This window comes from Schistocerca nitens, chromosome 2, assembly GCF_023898315.1.
Source record: "Schistocerca nitens isolate TAMUIC-IGC-003100 chromosome 2, iqSchNite1.1, whole genome shotgun sequence".
Classification (NCBI taxonomy): Eukaryota; Metazoa; Arthropoda; class Insecta; order Orthoptera; family Acrididae; genus Schistocerca; species Schistocerca nitens.
This window is the reverse complement of record NC_064615.1, coordinates 315,621,434-315,644,411: the sequence shown is the minus strand read 5'-3', so window position 1 is coordinate 315,644,411 and position 22,978 is coordinate 315,621,434. Positions and strand designations below refer to the sequence as shown.

General features: G+C 39.8%; 1 protein-coding gene across 1 annotated transcript in view; it reads left to right on the top strand.

Moving 5' to 3' along the window:
- LOC126236085 (39S ribosomal protein L2, mitochondrial) overlaps positions 1-22,457 on the top strand; it is a 60,050-nt gene extending 37,593 nt beyond the window's left edge. Inside the window, exon 4 of the mRNA XM_049945148.1 lies at positions 22,148-22,457. Within this exon, the coding sequence (XP_049801105.1) occupies positions 22,148-22,356 (209 nt within the window). The 3' untranslated portion in view covers positions 22,357-22,457. The remainder of the gene's footprint in view (positions 1-22,147) is intronic.
- The last annotated feature ends 521 nt before the right edge of the window (positions 22,458-22,978 follow it).

The following is a 22,978-nucleotide window of genomic DNA, read 5'->3' as shown; positions in this document are numbered from 1 at the left end:
AGGAGAAACTGACTCATGGACTGGCACAACAAAAAGACTGCTATACATTTGAGCTTCTGGCCAAAGGGCCTTCTCTAAAGTACAAAATGAAAACACACACACACAAAAGAAACACAGTATGTGTGCAGTGTGTGTGTGTGTGTGTGTGTGTGTGTGTGTGTGTGTGTGTGTGTGTGTGTGTTTGTTTCTTACTTGAGAAGAAGGCCTTTTGGCCAAAAGTTCAAATGTATAGTAGTCTTTTGTTTTGCCTGTCTCCGTTTTGTAACTACAGTCATTTTAAAAGTATTAAAAAATTGTTTATTACTGTTTAAGATGTAGTTTCATATAACCATAAAACATTTTCACTTTGCTGATCACTGATGGCATCAGACCAAACAATGACTACATAAAATGAGAATACTTTGGTATCAGCTGTGCCTCCAGCCTGTTATAAGATCCCCTATTTTTAGATTTTTGTATTTTCAGTGTTTCTCTACTAGTAGTATTCCAATCTAAAATGTGCACCTAACTTATTTTACCAAGATATCTTGTCTTGCTGACTGGGGTATAAATGTGAAGTCAGAATTTGTTTCGTCAGGTGCAGGTTGTAAGGTTACAACAGTAAGATTTTTGTGTCTTTGGAGCTCTTTGGTTTAAGTATGATGGTATTGATGCCATGTCACCTAGAAAACAGCCTCATCATGCATACCATGACATCATGGCTGAGTTGGCTAGCTAACTGCACCTGCGTTAGACTTGCCACCTCAGTTGCTGTTTAATGAAAGATAGACATGAATAAGCATGTACTGTATGTTCTGTTGCTTTAGTTTCTAAAACATCAAAGTGTCATAATAGATTTCAGTCATTCCAGTGTCGGAACCTATATCTTTAAAGGCAAAGTATCTGTAATATCAAGCTTTACACACTTACGGCATGTGCTCGTTGCAAATATGAGCAACACAAAAATTGGACATGGGGCGGAAGTAAGGGTCAAGCCAATGGCTCTTGTGCTTTCATCTGCTCTGTTGTCAAATGCACTCTTTGTTTGGTTACCTGAAACGTAACAAGAGAGCAACACAAAAATTGGACATGGAACGGTAGTAAGGGTCGAGCCAATGGCACTTGTTATTTCATCTGCACTACGAGAACAACTGACGTTAATTATATCTGGTGGGCTGTTTGAATTTGTGTGTGCAATGGCTTTATTGGCTAACTTCAATGCTAATTAAGTCAAACTGCTCAAAGTATAAAATTTTTTTCTTAACAAATATTTCTCAGTGCAACCTATCCTGCAACACTCTTACAAGCTATTCACTGTTTCTGTTGCCCTGTATAATGAGGATAGTAATTTTCTTTGAAGACAAAAAGCATGACATTCACAAACTCTTATGTATTCCACCCTGGATTTTCCATTTTTTGACAAAAAAAAAGTCCACAAATGATAAACTAAAGCATTTATAGGCGTTTTTACATACAGAAAGGGCAAAAATGCTACTAAGCCTGTTTCATACTGTCACTCACTAAGGAGATAAATAAACAATTGCTCATCGTTATCACAAAAGCATATTGATTGTAATTAATTTTGTCTCACACACATCAGTAATGAGAAAGTGGAAGGGGGTGGCAGCTAGGGAATATGTCAGCATTTTATGAAATAATACAAAGGTTTCTTTATTTGCCAATTATTGTTTTATAAGGAGATGTAGCACATATCAACACTTTTTCATCCTTTTGTACAATGTTATACATTTAATGTCATTTACGTATTTTTACTCTTTGTAAAGTTATTTAACACGATGTAGTCAAGGGCATGGTTGTTCAAACTATGAAATCCAGGAATCAAATGTCTGATCATTTTACTGGCCCCTACTTTCACAAGCACATTTCTTTGATTTGCATGTTGCAGGAATGGAATTTCCCTTTCTTTAACATTTTTTTGAAAATTTAAGTATACATATGTTGGCCGTGGTGGTCTGTTGGGTAGTGCACTTCGCTCCTGCCCAAGATGTCTCAAGTTTGATCCCGTGTACAAGGAGGCAGTTTCCTCATTCCAGTCTCTCCAGGATGACCCTAGGACCACTTGGCCTGCTATCAAATTAATATTGGGGTTCTTTCACAGGGATCAAAGGTGGCCTGGGCAATGGGCCCACCACCCTTCCTCTCCTAGTACCACAGCAAAGGAGGATTGCAGTCAGGCCAGTATCGCAGTCACAGGCCTGCGCCACAGACTTTACCTTTCTTTTGGTGTGAACAGTCAAGTGTTTCCTTTGCTTTCATCAACATCATAATCATCTGCTATTAAATGTAAAAGCTTTGGTGGAGCTGTATCTTTTCAGTTTGGGATGCCACAACAAGCAGCATCAACATCACAAGTCCTTGTAAATACAAATGCTTTAGCTTTTAATACAGGAGACAGCATACTCTGTGCCCTTAATTTTTCTTTTGTTTCAAATACTTACCGTAACAACATGTGGTAATTTTCCCCATTTAGCTGGTAATATTTCCCCAAACCTGTCCTCTAAACTGTCTGTGTTCTGTTCTCACACAGCTAGTAATTACTAAAATGAGTCAAGGCAGCAGTAGCGTGGTCAAGAGTGAAGCATCTGGACATACTTCATTTCACTAGTGAATACCATGAACACAACCATGACATAGTTTTTCAAAAAAATGTTGAATATGTTAGTAATTGACAGTTGCAGCTCCTGTAAAACATTCCTTAGCCTTTGACCTGTAACCAGTGTTTTAACATTAATAACTTTCTAAATCTGACATAATTTTTATAGATGTGGCAGCACTCTTCCAGTTTTCATTTCCTTGCCTTGAGTGTAAGAAGTGCAAAGCAACAACTTACCATATTGCAGCAGCTCATTTTTTTCCCTATTACATGTTGTTCCGTCAGTGCTGTGACAGAAGAAAGACTTCCGCTCAGACTCCCACCAAAGTTAGGTAATGACAGACTTTGCTCCTTTTGATTAAACCAGTTGTTGTTCATGCCAGTTAAAAGGTGAATATTCACAGAATAGTGAAGCGGGCTGTCTGCAGAAGACTGCACAGGTTGAATGCATTTTATCTTTACATCATTTCCTTTGTGGTGTTTTGAAGCAACCAACATTTCCCTGACCATTCCTGTATTTACCATGTTCCCTATATTGGGGTGGGATTCAGGATATCCTAAAGATATCCAGTTATTTCCAGTTTTTAGCATGTATGCCGCTGCCTCCCTAGGTTTCACAACATAGTAAAATGGGCTGTCTGCAGAAGACAGGAAATTGACAGAGATTCGAAATGTGAAATAATTTGGGTGAAGGTCACGGTTAAAGCAGGCTCAGACATGGTAATTTGATGTCTCTATAGGCCCCCTGGCTCAGCAGCTGTTGTGGCTGAGCACCTGAAGGATAATTTGGAAAATATTTCGAGTAGATTTCCCCACCATGTTATAGTTCTGGGTGGAGATTTTAATTTGCCGGATATAGACTGGGAGACTCAAAACGTTCATAGTGGGTGGCAGGGACAAAGAATCCAGTGAAATTTTTTGAAGTGCTTTATCTGAAAACTACCTTGAGCAGTTAAACAGAGAACCGACTCGTGGCGATAACATATTAGACCTTCTGGTGACAAACAGACCCAAACTATTTGAAACAGTTAACGCAGAACAGGGAATCAGCGATCATAAAGTGGTTACTGCATCGATGATTTCAGCCGTAAATAGAAATATTAAAGAAGGTAGGAAGATTTTTCTGTTTAGCAAAAGTGACAAAAAGCAGATTACAGAGTACCTGACGGCTCAACACAAAAGTTTTGTCTCAAGTACAGATAGTGTTGAGGATCAGTGGACAAAGTTCAGAACCATCGTACAATATGTGTTAGATGAGTATGTGCCAAGCAAGATCGTAAGAGATGGAAAAGAGCCACCGTGGTACAACAACAGAGTTAGAAAACTGCTGCGGAAGCAAAGGGAACTTCACAGCAAACACAAACATAGCCAAAGCCTTGCAGACAAACAAAAATTACGTGAAGCGAAATGTAGTGTGAGGAGGGCTATGCGAGAGGCGTTCAATGAATTTGAAAGTAAAGTTCTATGTACTGACTTGGCAGGAAATCCTAAAAATTTTGGTCTTTTGTCAAAGCGGTAGGTGGATCAAAACAAAATGTCCAGACACTCTGTGACCAAAATGGTACTGAAACAGAGGATGACAGACTAAAGGCTGATATACTAAATGTCTTTTTCCAAAGCTGTTTCACAGAGGAAGACTGCACTGTAGTTCCTTCTCCAGATTGTCGCATAGATGACAAAATGGTAGATATCGAAATAGACGACAGAGGGATAGAGAAACAACTAAAATTGCTCAAAAGAGGAAAGGCCGCTGGACCTGATGGGATACCAGTTCAATTTTACACAGAGTATGCGAAGGAACTTGCCCCCCTTCTTGCAGCGGTGTACTGTAGGTCTCTAGAAGAGTGTAGCGTTCCAAAGGATTGGAAAAGGGCACGGGTCATTCCCATTTTCAAGAAGGGACATTGAACAGATGTGCAGAACTATAGACCTATATCTCTAACGACGATCAGTTGTAGGATTTTGGAACACATATTGTGTTTGAATATAATGACTTTTCTGGAGACTAGAAATCTACTCTGTAGGAATCAGCATGGGTTTCGAAAAAGACGGTCGTGTGAAACCCAGCTCGCGCTATTCGTCCACGAGACTCAGAGGGCCATAGACACGGGTTCACAGGTAGATGCTGTGTTCCTTGACTTCCGCAAGGCGTTCAATACAGTTCCCCACAGTCGTTTAATGAACAAAGTAAGAGTATATGGACTATCAGACCAATTGTGTGATTGATTGAAGAGTTCCTAGATAACAGAACTCAGCATCTCATTCTCAGTGGAGAGAAGTCTTCCGAAGTAAGAGTGATTTCAGGTGTGCCGCAGGGTAGTGTCATAGTACCGCTGCTGTTCACAATATACATAAATGACCTTGTGGATGACATCGGAAGTTCACTGAGGCTTTTTGCGGATGATGCTGTGATATATTGAGAGGTTGTAACAATGGAAAGTTGTACTGAAATGCAGGAGGATCTGCAGCGAATTGACGCATGGTGCAGGGAATGGCAATTGAATCTCAATGTAGACAAGTGTAATGTGCTGCGGATACATAGAAAGATAGATCCCTTATCAGTTAGCTACAAAATAGCAGGTCAGCAACTGGAAGCAGTTAATTCCATAAATTATCTGGGAGTACGCATTAGGAGTGATTTAAAATGGAATGATCATATAAAGTTGATCGCTGGTAAAGCAGATGCCAAACTGAGATTCATTGGAAGAATCCTAAGGAAATGCAATCCGAAAACAAAGGAAGTAGTTTACAGTACACTTGTTCGCCCACTGCTTGAATACTGCTGAGCAGTGTGGGATCCGTACCAGATAGGATTGATAGAAGAGATAGAGAAGATCCAATGGAGAGCAGCGTGCTTCGTTACAGGATCATTTAATTTAGTAATCGCGAAAGCGTTACGGAGATGATAGATAAACTGCAGTGGAAGACTCTGCAGGAGAGACGCTCAGTAGCTCGGTAAGGGCTTTTGTTGAAGTTTCGAGAGGATACCTTCACCAAAGAGTCAAGCTGTATATTGCTCCCTCCTACGTATATCTCGCGAAGAGACCATGAGGATAAAATCAGAGAGATTAGAGCCCACACAGAAGCATACCGACAATCCTTCTTTCCACGAACAATACAAGACTGGAATAGAAGGGAGAACCGATAGAGGTACTCAAGGTACCCTCCGCCACACACCGTCAGGTGGCTTGCGGAGTATGGATGTAGATGTAGATTGCACGGGGTGAATGTATTTTATCTTTAGAGTAGACGGGTCATAAAAGTTTGGAACAGCTTTTTTTTAGGCTAATTGCATTATTGTCATCCATCTCAGATCTACTTGCTCCTAGTATGGAGTGATCTGATTTATAAGTGAGATAAAAATAACCATAATTAGAATTATATCAATGGGGACAGGTGAAAATGTGTGCTCTGACCAGGTCCATGTAAGCAGGAGATCCCGGGTTCATGTCCCGGTTGGGGCACACATTTTCACCTGTCCACGTTGATATATATCAATGCCCGTCAGCAGCTGAAGGTATTAATATAATTCTAATTTCGTTCTAGACAGGCGCAGGTCATCAATGGTGTCTGTTCTTTTGGACATGTCCGAAGGAACAGACACCATATCCATATAAGTATAAAAATAACAGTGGTCCTAGCCAACTATTGCCTGCACTGAAACTGGACTTATTGTGCAGTTTCACTCCCTGTAGATCTAGTAAAGCCAACTATAGTCCGACCCACAAACGATGGCAGCTTTCACATGTCAAGGCACGGATGGAAATGGCATTGTTGACGATTCCAAGCGACAGTTGCAGTACGCGCATGCGCATGCTTTCCACTTGAAGGATATCCTGCAAATTATGTCTCACGCTTGCTTGTGCAGAATATATTACTTACCACCACTATCAGCAATGACAGCTCTTGCAACAAGTGAAATATAAATTCACTAAACAACTCACTACTATTGTGTTTAATGCTCGTATTAGCTGTGGCATTCAGACCAGATTACTCAGAAAACTGCTGAACGCGTATTGGCTGTCGGAGTATGTATGACGAGGGTGTGCTGAACAAGAAACTCGACCATCATCGTTCATCACTCCAACTATAGTACCTCTAAAGAGTAGTAGTAGTAGGCCCTGTGTCCTAGTTCTTTATTAGACGCAGTTTCTTCAGGACTTCATGACCCAAATACTATGTATCTTTTGATGTCTCCAACACTTTGCATTGGAAGATTAGATGTGGTGCTGTTTCATCACCCTCACCACACAGCCTACACATAGAGGCTTCTTTCTCTATACCCTTCATGTACAGGTGTTTCTTAAGTTCCTATGGCCTGTCATGAGTCCTTCTGTAAGTTTAATCTGCCTACTGTTCAAGTCCAGGAGTACAGAAATACTCTTAAAATGTGGCTTTGGTATCAGTGGCTTGCCATGTTTTTGTTTTCAGGTCATAGTCCAATAGTCTACATGCTGCTCTCTGATTCAGTTTCATAGTTTTGATTTAACCATCACCTTAGTAATTGTTAGGACAAATTCTGGTCCAATAAATGGAGTCATCGCACCTGTCCTGGCTAGCCTATTAGCATGTCCATTGCCACTTATTCCTGACTGACCAGGGACCCACAGCAAGATTACCCTGTTGCTTTCCCCTAGTGTCACAAAGGTTTCATGGCATTCTACAATGACTTTTGATCTTATTGCAGGAGCTGAAGATTTCAGGTCTGCTTGACTGTCTGAATAAATGTAGATGCTACGATCTTCATAGTGTGTGTGCAAATTCTTTCTGTACACACTCTGATAACAGATATTTCCAGCGGGAATACTGTGGCCAGACTTGCTAGGAAGACCACTCCCTCCAGTCTATGCTCCACCCCTTACACTGCAGCCTCAGTACCTTCATCTGCTTTTGACCTATTAATAAAATGGATTATGTCTCCTCCATTGTGTTGTGGTTCATTCTTTAACTGCTTCCTTGCATGTTTTTTGAAGCACTCGCCATCCCCCCGACCAATCCTGTATTCACCACGGTTCCTAAAGTGGTATGGGATTCAGGATATCCTAAGGATATCCAGTTATTTCTAGTTTTTAGCCTGTGTGGCACTGCTTCCCCAGGTATAATGGGGTATGTACAGCTTGGTCTCCATTCCAGCAGTGGATGTGCTGCTAATTCTGCCTGTTGTGGCTAAGCAGCCCAGTCTCTGTGCACCTTGATAAGCTCCTTAGCAGTCACCCTCTGTTGTACTTTGTTCCATCATTCTGTAACTCCATAAACCATCATAGAGCTAATTATAGTGGTATATATCTAGTATATACGAGGGGCGTTTGAAAAGTTCATGCAAAAATAAAAACTACTTCTGTGCTTGGGGTAAACCTTTTTTATTTTTCAACATAGTCTCCTTTTAGACTTATACACTTTGTCCAAAGCTGTTCTAATTTGTTGATCCCTTCTGAATAATAGGAATTGTCCAAGTCTGCAAAATAGCTATTGGTTGCTGCAATCACCTCCTCGTTTGAATAAAATCTTTGTCCCGCCAGCCATTTCTTCAAATTCGGGAACAAATCGTAGTCCGAGGGAGCCAAGTCTGGAGAATAGGGGGGATTTGAAACGAGTTGGAATCCTGTTTCCATTAATTTTGTGACCACAACTGCTGAGGTGTGTGCTGGTGCATTGTCATGATGGGAAAAGACTTTTTTGCAGTCCAATCACCGGCATTTTTCTTGCAGCTCGATTTTGAAACGGTCCAATAATGATGAATAATATGCACCTGTAATAGTTTTAGCCTTTTCCAGATAGTCGATGAGGATTATCCCTTGCGAATCCCAAAACACAGTCACCACAGCCTTTCCGGCCGAAGGACTGGTCTTTGTCTTTTTTGGTGCAGATTCTCCCTTCGTAACCCATTGTTTAAATTTTTGTTTGGTCTCAGGAGTAATGTGTCCATGTTTCATCCACAGTGACGAAGCGACGCTTAATGTCCTGCGGATTCTTCCTGAACAGCTGCAAACCATCCTTGCACCACTTCACACGATTCCATTTTTGGTCAAGCGTGAGCAATCGTGGAAGCCATCTAACGGATAGCTTTCTCATGTCCAAATGTTTATGCAAAATATTATGTACCCATTCATTTGAGATGCCCACATCACTAGCAATCTCATGCACCTTAACTCTTCTGTCATCTGTCAGCATATCATTGATTTTATCAATGACTTCCGGAGTCGTAACCTCTACAGGGCATCCAGAACGTTCAGCATCACTCCGAAAATTTGAAACCACTTATAAACTGTTCTGATTGAAGGTGCAGAGTCACTGTAATGTTTATCAAGCTTCTCTTTAGTCTCATGAGGCGTTTTGCCTTTCATAAAGTAATGTTTAATCACTGCATGAAATACTTCTTCATCCATTTTGTGACAATCACCCAACTTCCTTGATCCACATGAATGCCAAACACAAAGAAACAGACCAATATGGCTGAAACTTGGTGTGCATTCTTTCCAAAGACGCTACTAACTAAACATGACCTTGATACATGCCAGTGGTGCCATCTCTCGGACTTTGCTCAAATCCCCCTTGTACTTGTGTGGTTTACACTCTAGTTATATCCCCAGGCTCTTCTAATACTCATAACAGTACCTTTCACCTCAGAATACACATTCTTTATGTAAGGGGCCCATGATATTTTCACTTCCAGGGTTACCCTTAAATACTTCACTACCCCCTCTATAGGTTAAAGTTTCATCAAGAAACTTAAGGCACCAAAATGTGTGCTGGATTTCCTCCCTTGTGAATGGTACTACAACAGTTTTCTTGGATCCTCTTTTCTGCACCAGTTTTGCACAATGTTCAATGCACATTGTGCTGTAGTTCTGTCAGTATTAGGAAATTTGGCAAATATTACTATGATGAAGTCATCTGCGTATCCTTGGCAAAAGTAGCCTGTAGTGTTAAGTTCTTCAATGAGTTCATTCACCACTGGCTTCCATGGTAGTGTGTACAAAACTCCTCCTGGACACTTTCTGGTGGTGTTGATCACCAGTTTTTCATTAAACATATTGGTTTCTACCTTTACTTACTCAGCGTGGTCTTAACGCACCTACATATGGTCGTCTCAGTGCCATGCTCTTCTGCTGCAGCTCTAACCATGGATTCGAAAGTTGTATTGCTACAAGCACCAGCCAGGAAGATGCAGAGGGCAATTTTGTAAAGGTGTAGTTCTTTTTCCTTCATCCCAACAAGTTGGAGAAGTTTTGTTTCACATGATTTGCGTGGTAGATATACGAGTTCGTTTACATGTAGAGGAACCTTAGTTGTCCTCTTTTCCTTAACATACACATTAACCAGTTTTTCGAACATATTAAGAATGAAGACCAAACTGATTAGTTTCACATCCTTGGCCTTGGTATGATCAGTTCTCTGTGGCTTCAGAACAATGACAACACTCACTGTGCTGCAAGCATTAGGACTGATTCCTGCTGCTAGGCTGATCCTAACAGCCCATATTGAAACCTAATTAAATTCTCTTCTGCCAGTTGCAGTAGGGCCGAAAATATTACATCGAAACAGTTGAAATGTTCCCAATGCCCACTGGATTTTTTTGTTCGTCTTCTTTGGAAATCAATACATTCTGTAGCAGATTTCCAGTTCTGACTTTGGTGACCTGTGAACCACTGCCTCTCAGGGCTCGAATCAGTTTTGTCTGCCAGAGTGCGCAGAGGAAAATGTCTTAGAAGCACATACAGCATCTCATTTGCTGTCCTTGTATACTCACTATCCCCTTTCCTTAGAATACCTACTGGATTACTGGTGTGAATTTTGTGAAATCTTGCACAAGTAGCTGTAGCTTCCATTTCCTCACAGAATACCTTCAGGACAATAGCGTCACTTGCTTAATTGCAAGGGTGTATTTGGCAGAGGCCTCCCAATATTTTGTCCATTGACCATTCCTTCTTGCAAAGTTGAAGTCTTCTTATCTGCTTCCTTTGGAATTCCAGAGCATTATTCCACCACATCGCATTTATTTTTGTACACTTCTAGGTGTTAGGCAGTTTTCTACATATGATGTCATAATGGCAGATGTCACTGTGTCTGATATTTCTCCAAAATCTACTAGATTTCTTATTGAAGTTCAGATTTCAGATAGGTATGAGTTGAGGTTTTTCTTGTAAGAATTCCACTCTGCTTTCCTGTAATTCCTATAGGTCATAGTCTAGCACCCATTTCAACCTCAAAGTTACTTTACACATGGTCACATAAGGATGGCTACATCACCACCTGCCATTGTTTGACATAGCTACCTATTAGAATGGACCCAAAAGTTACACCAGTTACTTCTTCCCTTCTGATGTTCCTGGCCATAAATTCTTTCCTCTATTCAGGATCTCCAGGTTACTCTTGAGCAAAAATTTAGGAAGGTACTCTCTTCTGCTGTCGTTGTTGTCAGTGCTTTGCCGTAACAGGGAGTGGGCATTGGCATCACAACCCTGTCCATTCTGCTCAGAGCAGCCATCTACCAGTCTCCTAAATTCCTAGGAAGGAGTAGTTCTGTCCTCATAATGAACGTAAGCTTCGGACAATACATTTTCCCTCATGCTGCCTTCCTTCCATGTGTTGTTTCATCCTTAGGGTTACCAAGTCCATGGAAAAGAAATCTGGTATCAGCATGAATGAAATTCCATTCTTAACATAAATGAATACTCTTGAGTTCTTTAGATTCCTAGCATATATCAGTCTACCTCCAGTTTCTCCAAGGTCTCAGACACCACCTCCATGTAGATAAGGCTTTTGAATCTTGGCCATGTCCACCTCTTGTCTTTCCGGAAGATGACTCAGGACAGGAGTTGTCCTTGTATTATATTGGAGGTTTATCTGCAACACTTGCAGCCTCCAACTTGCTGGCATGGTCATTTCTGATGTCTTTGATTTATCCTGATGGCAAACTATGAGAATGCTAAGTACAAGTACAATTTCAAGTCCTTTTCTCACAGAGATTTTTTTGCTGACTTCCACCGCAAGGGTTTGTCCATTGATACAACCTTTCCGTTATTTTCCCTCCAGTACTCCGTCAAGATCGTCTGGTTTTGTGGCCGTATTTTCTCAAACTGTCTTTGGAGGGGTGCCCTTAACAAGTTTTAGTACCCAAATTGATACATTTGTGGCCTTGAAGAGCTCAGCTGCTGTCTTCCTACAGATCAATGAATACATTTGAAGCCCCAACTTGATTATAAAGGTGAAAATAATGAAGGTAGTGCTTTTAATGTTGACATGTCATCCTGCGAAACTAGTGCCTATGTTTTTATGATCTAAAAATGTTCTTTTTTAATCAATTAAATTTTTTTTAATTAACTCATGGTATGATGTGATCCATGCCAAGAGGTGTATGGCATATGGGAAGATGCATCATTAACATTGGGAAACCAGGCAACTTCCCCGAGCAATTAGCCTTGCACTGCTTGGGGATCTGTGGTGTCAGGAACAGACCCCCTTCTCGTTGGACCAAGTGGAGAACATGGAAAACAAAATAAAAACTGAAGACTTGATGAGAGAAGTTTGGGAAGGATGCAGGTCTGGTGCCCAAATTTAGGAGAGTCTGTCTGGACAAGGGTGCTCTAATCTCTGTCTGTGAGGGAATAGAAACAGTTGTCTGGCTTAAGGAGATGATGCCCAAGATATCTCCATGGGAGGAATCAAAGCAGGTGGTCGAGAATGAACAACAACATGGAGATCCTGAATAGGAGAAAGAATCTATGTTCAGGAACATACGAAGGGAAGAAGTAATTGGCGTAACTTTTGGGTCCTTTCTAATGGGTACCTATGTCAAATACTGGCAGGTGGTGGTGTAGCCGTCTTTAAGTGACCAAGTGTAAATTAACTTTGAGATTGAAATGGGTGTTAGATTATGCTCTATAGGAATCATAGGAAAACAGAGTGGTACTCTTATAGGAAAGACCTCAAACTCACGCTTATCTGAAATCAGATCTTCGATAAGGAATCTAGTAGATTTTGGAGAACTGTCACGACACAGTGACATCTGCCATTATGACATCATATTTAGAAAACTATCCAATCACCTAGAAGTGCACATTCCTAGTGCTTGCAGGACAGTGAGTGTTGTGATTGTTCTGAAGCCACAGAGAACTGATCATACCAAGGCCAAGGATGTGAAACCTGATCATACCAAGGCCAAGGATGTGAAACCAATCAGTTTGGTTTTCATTCTTAATATGTTAGAAAAACAGGTTTATGTGTATGTTAAGGAAAAGAGGCTAACTAAGATTCCTCTACATGTAAACCAACATGCATATCAACCAGGCAAATCGTGTGAAACAAAATTTCTCCAACTTGTTGGGATGGTGGAAAAAGAGCTACACTTTTACAAAATTGCCCTCTGCATCTTCCTGGCTGGTGCTTGTAGCAATACAACTTTCAAATCCATGGTTGGAGCTGCAGCAGAAGAGCATGGCATTAAGACAACCATATATAGGTGGGTAAGACCAAGCTGAGTAAGTAAAGGTAGAAACCTATTGGTTGGTGATCAACACCATCAGAAAGTGTCCACAAGGAGGAGTTTTGTACACACTACTGTGGAACCCAGTGGTGAATGAACTCATTGAAGAACTTAACACTAGAGGCTACTTTTGCCAAGGATATGCAGATGACTTCATCATAGTAATATTTGCCAAATTTCCTAGTACTGTCAGAACTACGGCACAATATGCATTGAACATTGTGCAAAATTGGTTCAGGAAAGAGGATCCAAGTGTCAGCCTCAAGAAAACTGTTGTAGTACCATTTACGAGGCAACAAATCCAGCATACATTTTGGTGTCTTAAGCTTCTTGATGAAACTTTACCTATAGAGGGGGTAGTGAAGTATTTAGGGGTAACCCTGGATGTGAAAATATCATGGACCCCTTACATAAAGAATGTGTGTTCCGAGGTGAAAGGTACTATTATGAGTATTAGAAGAGCCTGGGGATAAAACTAGAGTCTAAACCACACAAGTATATACTAGATATACACCACTATTATGGAGTTACAGAATCGTAGAACAAAGTACAACAATGGGTGACTGCTACGGAGATTATCAAGGTGCAGAGACTGGACTGTTTAGCTACAACAGGCAGAATTAGCAGCACACCCTCTGCTGGAATGGAGACCAAGCCGGACATACCCCATTTACACCTGGGGAGCAGAGCCACACAGGCTAAAAAGTAGAAATAACTGGATATCCTTAGGATATCCTGAATCCCATACCAATATAGCGACTGTGGTAAATACAGGAGTGGCCAGGGAAATGGTGAGTGTTTCAAAAAACATTCAAGGAAACAACTGGAAATAGCAAGCAGTGAAAGAATGAACCACAACACAATGAAGGAGACATAATTTAATTTGCTAATAGGTCAAAAGCAGATGAAGGTACTGAGGCTGCATTGTAAGGGGTACAGCAAGGGGTACAGCCTAGACTGGAGGGAGTGTTCTTTCTAGGAAGTTTGGCCACAGTAACCCAGGTGGAAATATCTGGTATCAGAATGTGCGCAGAGAAGAATTTGCACCCACACTATGAAGATAATAGCACCCACATTTATTCAGATTGCCAAGCAGCTCTCAAATCTTCATCAGCTCCTGCAATAAGATCAAAAATCATTGTAGGATGCCATGAAGCCCTTGTGTGACTGGTCAGTCAGAAATCAGTGGCAATGGACAAGCTAATAGGCTAGCCAGGACAGGTGTGACGACTCTATTTACTGGACAAGAATCTGTCCTTACCAGCACTAAGGCTATGGTTAAATCGAAATTATGAAACTGAATCAGAGAGCAGCATGTAGACTACTGGGCTATGATCTGAAAACAAAAACATGGCAAGCTATAGATGCCAAAGTAATGTTCAAGTGTATTTCTGTAATCCTGGGCTTGAATAGTAGGCAGACTAATAACAGGTCATGGGAACCTTAAGAAACCACCTGTACACAATGAATATAGAGAAAGAAGCCTCTGTGTGTAGGATGTGTTGTGAGGGTGATGAAACAGCATTATGAAGACAGTATTGTTGATTACAGATAAAGCTCCAACTTTGTTTGTGATCAGATTTAGAAACTGGTCACTCTGCTGCTCAATGATTAGGTTTGTTGAAAGTTTGTAACAAGGTCTCAATAAACTATTGTGACTTGGCATTGAAAACTGCAAGCACTTCTCAAAAATCTACAAATATGTGGTCACCTAGAATACTCAAATGACCACAAAATCATTGAATCACTTACATACCTAAACTGTATTGAACCGTGACATCTTGGAAGGGAAATTAATTTTATCATCCTTTCCATACAACTTTCCAATCTAGGACAAAAAAAAATTTCCAATATAGTAGTATAGGCAAACTCACCTGAATTGGTGCCTCAGCTACATCTTTAAACAACACATACATTTTATTCAGATCATAACTACAAAACAACCACTTACTTTCATGGGTAACTTCATCTTTTTGGCAGGCTTTAACTCATGATTATTAATGAAGATACTTAGCAATAAATAAACATTTATAACAATATAACTCAGAATCCAGGGTAAGGATCACCCTTTGACAATACAAGGCACACATTGCTTGGTTTGTTTGTTGTGACCCAATCACTGTGTTTTTCACAGTTGCCTGATTTAATTTGAAATTCTTCTAAATTTCTGTACTAAGTTGTCCCAATATTTTTTTTTTTTTTTTTTTTTTTTTTTTTTTTTTTTTTTTTTTTTTTGTTGCATGCATTGCACCCATTGCTGAATGGCCTGCCTGCTAAGCTGAGTGGTAACATGCTTGCCTACCATGCAGCAGGCCCAGTTTGATTCCCAGCCGGGTTGGAGATTTTCTCCACTTGTGGACTGGGTGTTGTGCTGTCATCATCATTCATCATCACCAACACACAAGTCACCCAGTGTGGCATCACCTGAAATAAGACTTGCATCTGCTGGCCGAACTTTTCCAAGTTGGGGCCTCCCAGCCAACAATGCCACATGATCATTTCATTTCATTGCTCAATGACTGTTTTGAGTGGCCTTTTTTTCTATACACTCTTGAAGAATATTTGGATCTTCTTGAGCAGATGTCTGCTTTAAAGACAAATATGTAATGCATCCTGGAATCTGATGTGACAGCATCTGGAAATAGACAAGTTCATGTGTATCATAAATTGGTCCTGAACCACTATTAACAGTGCAACAAAATTAAAGCATACTTAAGTTTTAATTATTTTTAAACTGATTAAAAGTATGATCTGCTAAATATTGAAGAAATTTTCACCCAGTTTTCTTGAAACATCACCAGTCATCCAAAGATACCATAAACAATTATACATGCTGGAACTGCTTAAAACATCATCCAAATTGAAATGCTATTCAAATATCTAAAAATGAGAATTAATCTTAGTGTTGTGAACTTGATGCAAACTGAACAAAGGAAAACTGCAAATAGAACAAATGAAAAATGACTCGAGAGTACTGGCCAGAGAGGGGTCACACAATGATTTGTTGTGCACTGGTGTGCAAAACTTAAGGACAAAAGTAACATTTCATATTAAATGTCACTGCCAAGTAACATAGCTTGATGAAACTTTGACCACACACAGAAAGAACTGCTACAGTGTATAGTACAGAAGTTAGCTGAAAGAAATACACAGTGAGACAAAAAGAAATGTTACTTTTATTCAAAGACAATAATTACACTGAAATCACTGCGATTTGCAGTGGTCCTTTGGACAATATAAAAAGTGGGACATGGTTCTTAATAGGGTGAGCGATCACCATGAATGACAATGCAGGCTGCAGCATGCTTCCCTGTTGGCCACAAGCTTGGTAAGGAATTCTTGGGGTAAGGCATTCCAGTCCTCCATCTGCATGGTGCACAACTTGGCGATCATTGGTGTATGTGAATTTGCCGCAATACATCCCCCCAATGCATCCCACACCTGCTCGATGGATTGTAAGTCAGAGGATTGGCAAACTTGTCTATTTGTCAGATATCTTTTTCATTCAAGAACTCCTCCACTTGCACAGTTTGACGTTCCTGGGTGCATTACTTCTCGCAGATATGAGGGTACATAATGCACCTACGAACATTGTTGAACATGATTGTTTTGGTGGTCAAGGTGTTATGGCTTGAGGAAGATTAATGCTGCATCAGGGTACTGAATTCCAAATATTAGAACACCAGTCAACATTATTGTGACACTTAACTCCTTCCCATTATGCGTCTTTTCAAGCATGCCTTTAGCCCCGACTTCAATTTTATGGATGAAAATGCATGACAACATTGCATACTGCTCATGGAGGAGCTCTTGCAAAAGAGAGGATATTTGGCACATTGACTGGCCTGCCCCTCCCAACGATGAACTGGAGCATGTTCACATGCTCCAGTGTTGTATCCACACTGGTGAAGGAATAGATTGCCCTGTTACAAGAATTCCATAGCAAACTTGTAGCCAGCAGGGGACTACATTGAAGGGCGTACATTGCTGTCTATGGCGATCACACATCTTATTATGAGCCATGTTCCCCCTTTTTCAGTGTCCGCGGCACCATTAAAGTCATGGTGACTTAAGTGTAATTATTGTCTTTGAATAAAAGTGTCATTTCTGTTTGTCTCATTACAAATTTCTTTCAGTTACCTTCTGTAATATGATGTAGCAGTTGTTTTTATGTATAGGCCAAGTTTCAATGTGCATCATGTGAACGTTACTTTTGTCCTTAAGTTTTGCGTACCAGTGCTGTTAATGGATAGAATTTTCAGTTTTGCAGGATTACATTATTAAAAATGTAACAGTATATTAATATAATAAGGAAACATTCCACGCGGCAAAAATATATTTAAAAACAAAGATGATGTGGCTTACTATACAAAAGCGCTGGCAGGTCGATAGAAACACAAACAAACACATTCATACACACAAAATTCTAGCTTTCGCAACCAATGGTTGCTTCGTCAGGAAAGAGGGAAGGAGAGGGAAAGATGAAAGGATGTGGGTTTTAAGGGAGAGGGTAAGGAGTCATTCCAATCCCGGGAGCGGAAAGACTTACCTTAGGGGGAGAAAAGGACAGGTATGCACTCGCGCGCGCGCCCACACACACACACACACACACACACACACACACACACACACACACACACACACACACACACACACACACACACATTTTGTCTGCTTGTGTCTGTGTATGTGCGGATGGATATGTGTGTGTGTGCGAGTGTATACCTGTCCTTTTTTCCCCCTAAGGTAAGTCTTTCCGCTCCCGGGATTGGAAAGACTCCTTACCCTCTCCCTTAAAACCCACATCCTTTCGTCTTTCCCTCTCCTTCCCTCTTTCCTGACGAAGCAACCATTGGTTGCGAAAGCTAGAATTTTGTGTGTATGAATGTGTTTGTTTGTGTTTCTATCGACCTGCCAGCACTTTCGTATGGTAAGTCACATCATCTTTGTTTTTAAATATATTTTAACAATATATTAACCAAGATAAGTGTGCAGATACTTATGACAAACTATGTATTGGAGACCCGGTCATCCTGTTTATGGTTTAATCCATTTGTCTTAAATATTCATCAGGTGGGAATGTAAAAAACATTGATTTTAGGACAGATATCACAATTTCTCCTGCATATGGACAAACAAAACTTGTGAGGCATTTTAAATAGTCACATGTTTGTGTCTCAATCATAATAAAAGAGATTTCCACCACAGATATAACAAACACAGTGACTACAAAAACATGCATCAGTTGCTTAAGTTTATGAGTAATGGCTTTGTTTCTAGATGCCATTGGTTGAAACTAGCATGACGAAAAGTAGTGAGCGCGCTAAGTAAATGAAAATGAGAGAAACATATGTTTAATAATAATAATAATTTTTTATGAGAAATAAGCGCTCAGTGAAGAAAAAAAGTTTTCACTATTGCCGCCTGAAAGTATTATGGTTACAAACTTTGTAGTTATGAGGGATGTGCATGTTATGATTCAGTTCCTGCTCTTCCACATCAGTACTTCCTTCACAAATTGTATAGGTAAGTTTACAAAATCTTTTCCATTTATGATTTCATTATAATCCATTCAATAAATTGGTTCCATTTAGTGTAGCCCATGGTTTCCCCATTTTTTGTATTAACTGAACTTCTTAACATTGGATGCACACAAGTGAAGTGTGGAAACAATTTTGTCTTCATTCATACTAAGAAATTCATGTCCAGTGTCTTTGTTGTTATCAGACTAGTGATTTCAGTGACACCTTGGGCTTTTGATGTAGCCCATAAAATTGATTTCTTTATACTTTTTAACCAGCATACAAATGTACGTTTGACTCATCCAGCATTTTTCCTAACAATCTCCACATAACACTAGCCATTAAGTAATTTAATTTCACTGTCAACACATATTGCATAATGCTATTCCACTGCAAAATGACACATAATGTGCCTCTGTCACGCATCATAAGCATAAGGTGGCTTGCAAGGTGTAGATATTCCAACAACAATATTGTCAGTCCACCATCCAAAAAATTAAAGGATCCCAATCAAGCAAGCTCGCAATCAATTTTTCATTATTGTCCTCCCCACAATCTACTGTGTTCACCTTACCATTTTTTAGCTTTTTTATATCTTTCTTTCTTTTCTTATTCTTTTTTTCTGTTCTCGTGCTTCTTTTATCTCTTGACTGTTTGAGGTGGTGCAGTGGTCAGTGCACTTAACTGTCATTTGGGAGGTTAGCAGTTTCTATTCCTGGCCATTCAGATTTAGCTTTTTTGCCATTTCCCTATATTGCAGAGGCAGATGGTGGGATGGTTCCTTGGAAATCATCACAGTTAACTTTCTTTCCTCTGTCGGAGCTTGCGCTCTCTCTCAATAATTTTGCTATCAACAGAATATTAAACCTTAATCTCCCTTGCTCTCTTCTTTGGTCTCTCATGTTCTTCTATTTTACCACTTTCCCTTCCTAATATTTCTGTTCCTGCCACTGTTTCTCTTGCTTTTGCATTCATTTCTCTTTTCACTTTTTGTTCATCAGTCATGCTACGTCTGAGTGCCAAAACTGAGACAAAAACCTCAAGAACTGCAATGTTGCATACTGCATTCTATTGTGAGTTAATGCTCTAGCTGTACTTGTTTCTTCTAATGGTTTGAGATCTTGAATGTCTCAATTTAATCATCACCTATAATATTATCTTTTTTAGTGATAGTACAAGGAGGTAAATCTTTAGTTTTGAAACATTTGCTATACGTTGATGTTGTATCCATTTATTACAAATCAGTTAACACAAGAGTGTTTCAGGAAAACAAAAATGTGACAGTAAAGTACGTATATGTACTGTAAATGTGGACATACATATGAGGAGTTCAACATAGATTTGATGGCTCTTGTATGAAAACTCGTTTTCACTATACAGAGTAACACTATTCATATGATGGAGTGTATTTGAAAGTATTTGCTCGAGTTTTTATTGTCCTGTGAAAATAGGGATCACGCTTGGCTCCGTGATATCCACTTTGATGACAGCATAAGTGAATCTTGTTTCAGAAAGTACACAGTATCAAGAAATAAGTAATGCCTTTCCTTGAGATATGTCAAACTGTCTTCAAAATGAAGTATGGTTTGGACATGACAATGCTTTGTTATACATGGTCCTACTGGTTGTGTTACACCCATACCTTCGAACTGAGTTACCCAAGCTTCAGTAACTAACTCCAAATCATGATTCAACTTGGAATTTTTTACATATATAATTATTGTTAGAAATGGAAGAAATGATAACTGACAGACAAATTCTTAGAATCTCTGGATTTATAGTCTAAATCAGACAATGGAAAATCCAGGATGGAATGTAACAATATTATGAAAAGGATTGTACCTACTCACCATATATCGGGGAGATGCTGAGTCGCAAATAGGCACAACAAAAGACACACAGAATAAGCTTTCGGCCAACAAGGCCTTTGTCAAAAATAGATGGAGCGCACGCGCGCACACACGTGTGTGTGTGTGTGTGTGTGTGTGTGTGTGTGTGTGTGATCTATTTTTGACAAAGGCCTTGTTGGCCGAAAGCTTATTTTGTGACAGTCTTTTTATTGAGCCTATCTGCAACTCGGCATCCTGCTATATGGATTTATTGTCTAATAATTTGTCATCAAGTCACTTCCATAAGATTTAGAGGTTAAAGAGCTGTTTTACTGACAAACGAGAGAAATCAAAGCTTAAATAGATGTAAACTGTTTCAAAAATGATGCATCTATGTGCTTTTAGGAGGCAAGAAACAGATCCAATCCTGAGAAGAAATAAAAGTAACATACGCAGATTGATAAAATTGAGGTTTAGAAATCCAGACAATAAAGCAATATTAAAGGCAACATATTTTGAAAGCTCCAATAAAAGATGTTTCAAATAGGTGTCTATAAGTTTACAAACGAAGGATTCGGTCAGAATAACTGGGAAGACGAAGGGGAGAAAGAATAACAACGTGAACATTGTGTGAAGTACTATTTTTAAGAGTGAGAGGTAGTTTACCAAATACAGCATTAGACGGCAATAAAATACTATCAGAATACCATAAAAAAACAGTTGAAACACTGACCACCCTAACAGCTATGCACAGAGCTAATGTACCAATCATGCATTGTTTGTATTGGAAGATTTCCTTTCTAGAAAGATAAGAAAAATGTAGGAAAAGGAGCTGAAGAAATGAGAAAACTGCTGTGTTGTAAAGTGAATTAATCACAGTACTGCACTAAAAAGATAAGTAAATGATACTCGTTCCATCTGTTTGTTGAAGGAGAAGTAACAAACCACACAAATTCTTGGAGACAAAATATGGTGATAATGTAGTCTTTCATTGCCACATATGACGTTGTTTCCTCTTCTTTTTCTTATGCCTTTGTCCTCTGTTGGTGCAGGGTCGGCTTGGTTATTAATGAGTCTGGTGTGGTTAATGTAAGAGATGGCCGGATGACCTTCCTGTTGCCACCCCACTACCCCTCCCCACCCTTCCCTGTGGCAGGATACGTGTTCACCAACTGTCTGCTTATAGTGTTATTCATGTGAAGTGAGCAAAAGTTTCTAAAAGTTTGCAAATTGTGTAACTAAGGTGAGTCTTGGGTACCAACCTGATACTCACCTAATGGAATATGAGAGACTGCCTTAAAACTGCACTCAAGCTGGCCAGCACACCAACCCTTGTCATTAATCCATCATGTAGATTTCATCTGGCGCTGGCACACCCCTCCCCTTCCTGGAAGTGGCACTTTTAACAGGCAAGGCTACCCAGATGAGTATGTCACTTGGGTAATTATTGTAACTGGAACTTTCAGAGTTTTATTCATTTTCATCAAATCTATGGCCTTCTCCATCTTTTCATTAGATTGAGAAGGAATTGTTTGGATTTAACACAATAAATACATTAATGTCTATGTTTTGAGGTGGTTCACTGATTTATTCGTTTTCTTGTAACTAATTTATCTTCTTCTTCTTTTTCCTTATCATCACTGGATGTCAGTGCTTCAGATTTGTTTGTTAGGATTAGTATGCAATTATAGGCTACAGTTTGGTATTTTATTTACAGGTAGATTATCTAATATTATGCATGGAAAAACTCCAATTGGAAGCGCAACAAGAAATCGAGAACTAGGAAACCGACCACGATCTGGACTATGGCAAAGGAAAGATGGACGCCATGGTCGCAAGATAAGGCGTCTGCCTCCAGTCCGAGTAATTGGAGAAGCTGCCCCGAAACCTCCAACTCCAATTCGTCTGACACTGAATATTGCTTAGTTTATGCATTGTACTTTTGTAGAGTTTTTAAGTGTATAATAAGCAACATAAATGTACAGGTTGTGAAATATTAAAAACTGAAATATTTATATATTAGTAAATGACAGTAGTTTTTTTTATTATAGAGGTATGCCAACATTTGAAACTGACTGGAACCAGAATGACTCAGATCTATTGCTGTGCTGCTGGTTGTAATTGAAAAATTATGGGCCTGATTCTGTACAAAGTTCATGGTGTATGAGTTGTAACCTCTTGGTGGCATCATGCCCTTCATAATCTGCATGCTGTTATGCTTAGATCTAGATCAGTTCACCTACACAGCAAAGGGGCAGCAGTGACCAATGTTGTTGTTGTTGTTGTTGTTGTTGTTGTTGTTGTTGTGGTCTTCAGTCCTGAGACTGGTTTGATGCAGCTCTCCATGCTACTCTATCCTGTGCAAGCTTCTTCATCTCCCAGTACCTACTGCAACCTACATCCTTCTGAATCTGCTTAGTGTATTGATCTCTTGGTCTCCCTCTACGATTTTTACCCTCCACGCTGCCCTCCAATGCTAAATTTGTGATCCCTTGATGCCTCAGAACATGTCCTACCAACTGGTCCCTTCTTCTAGTCAAGTTGTGCC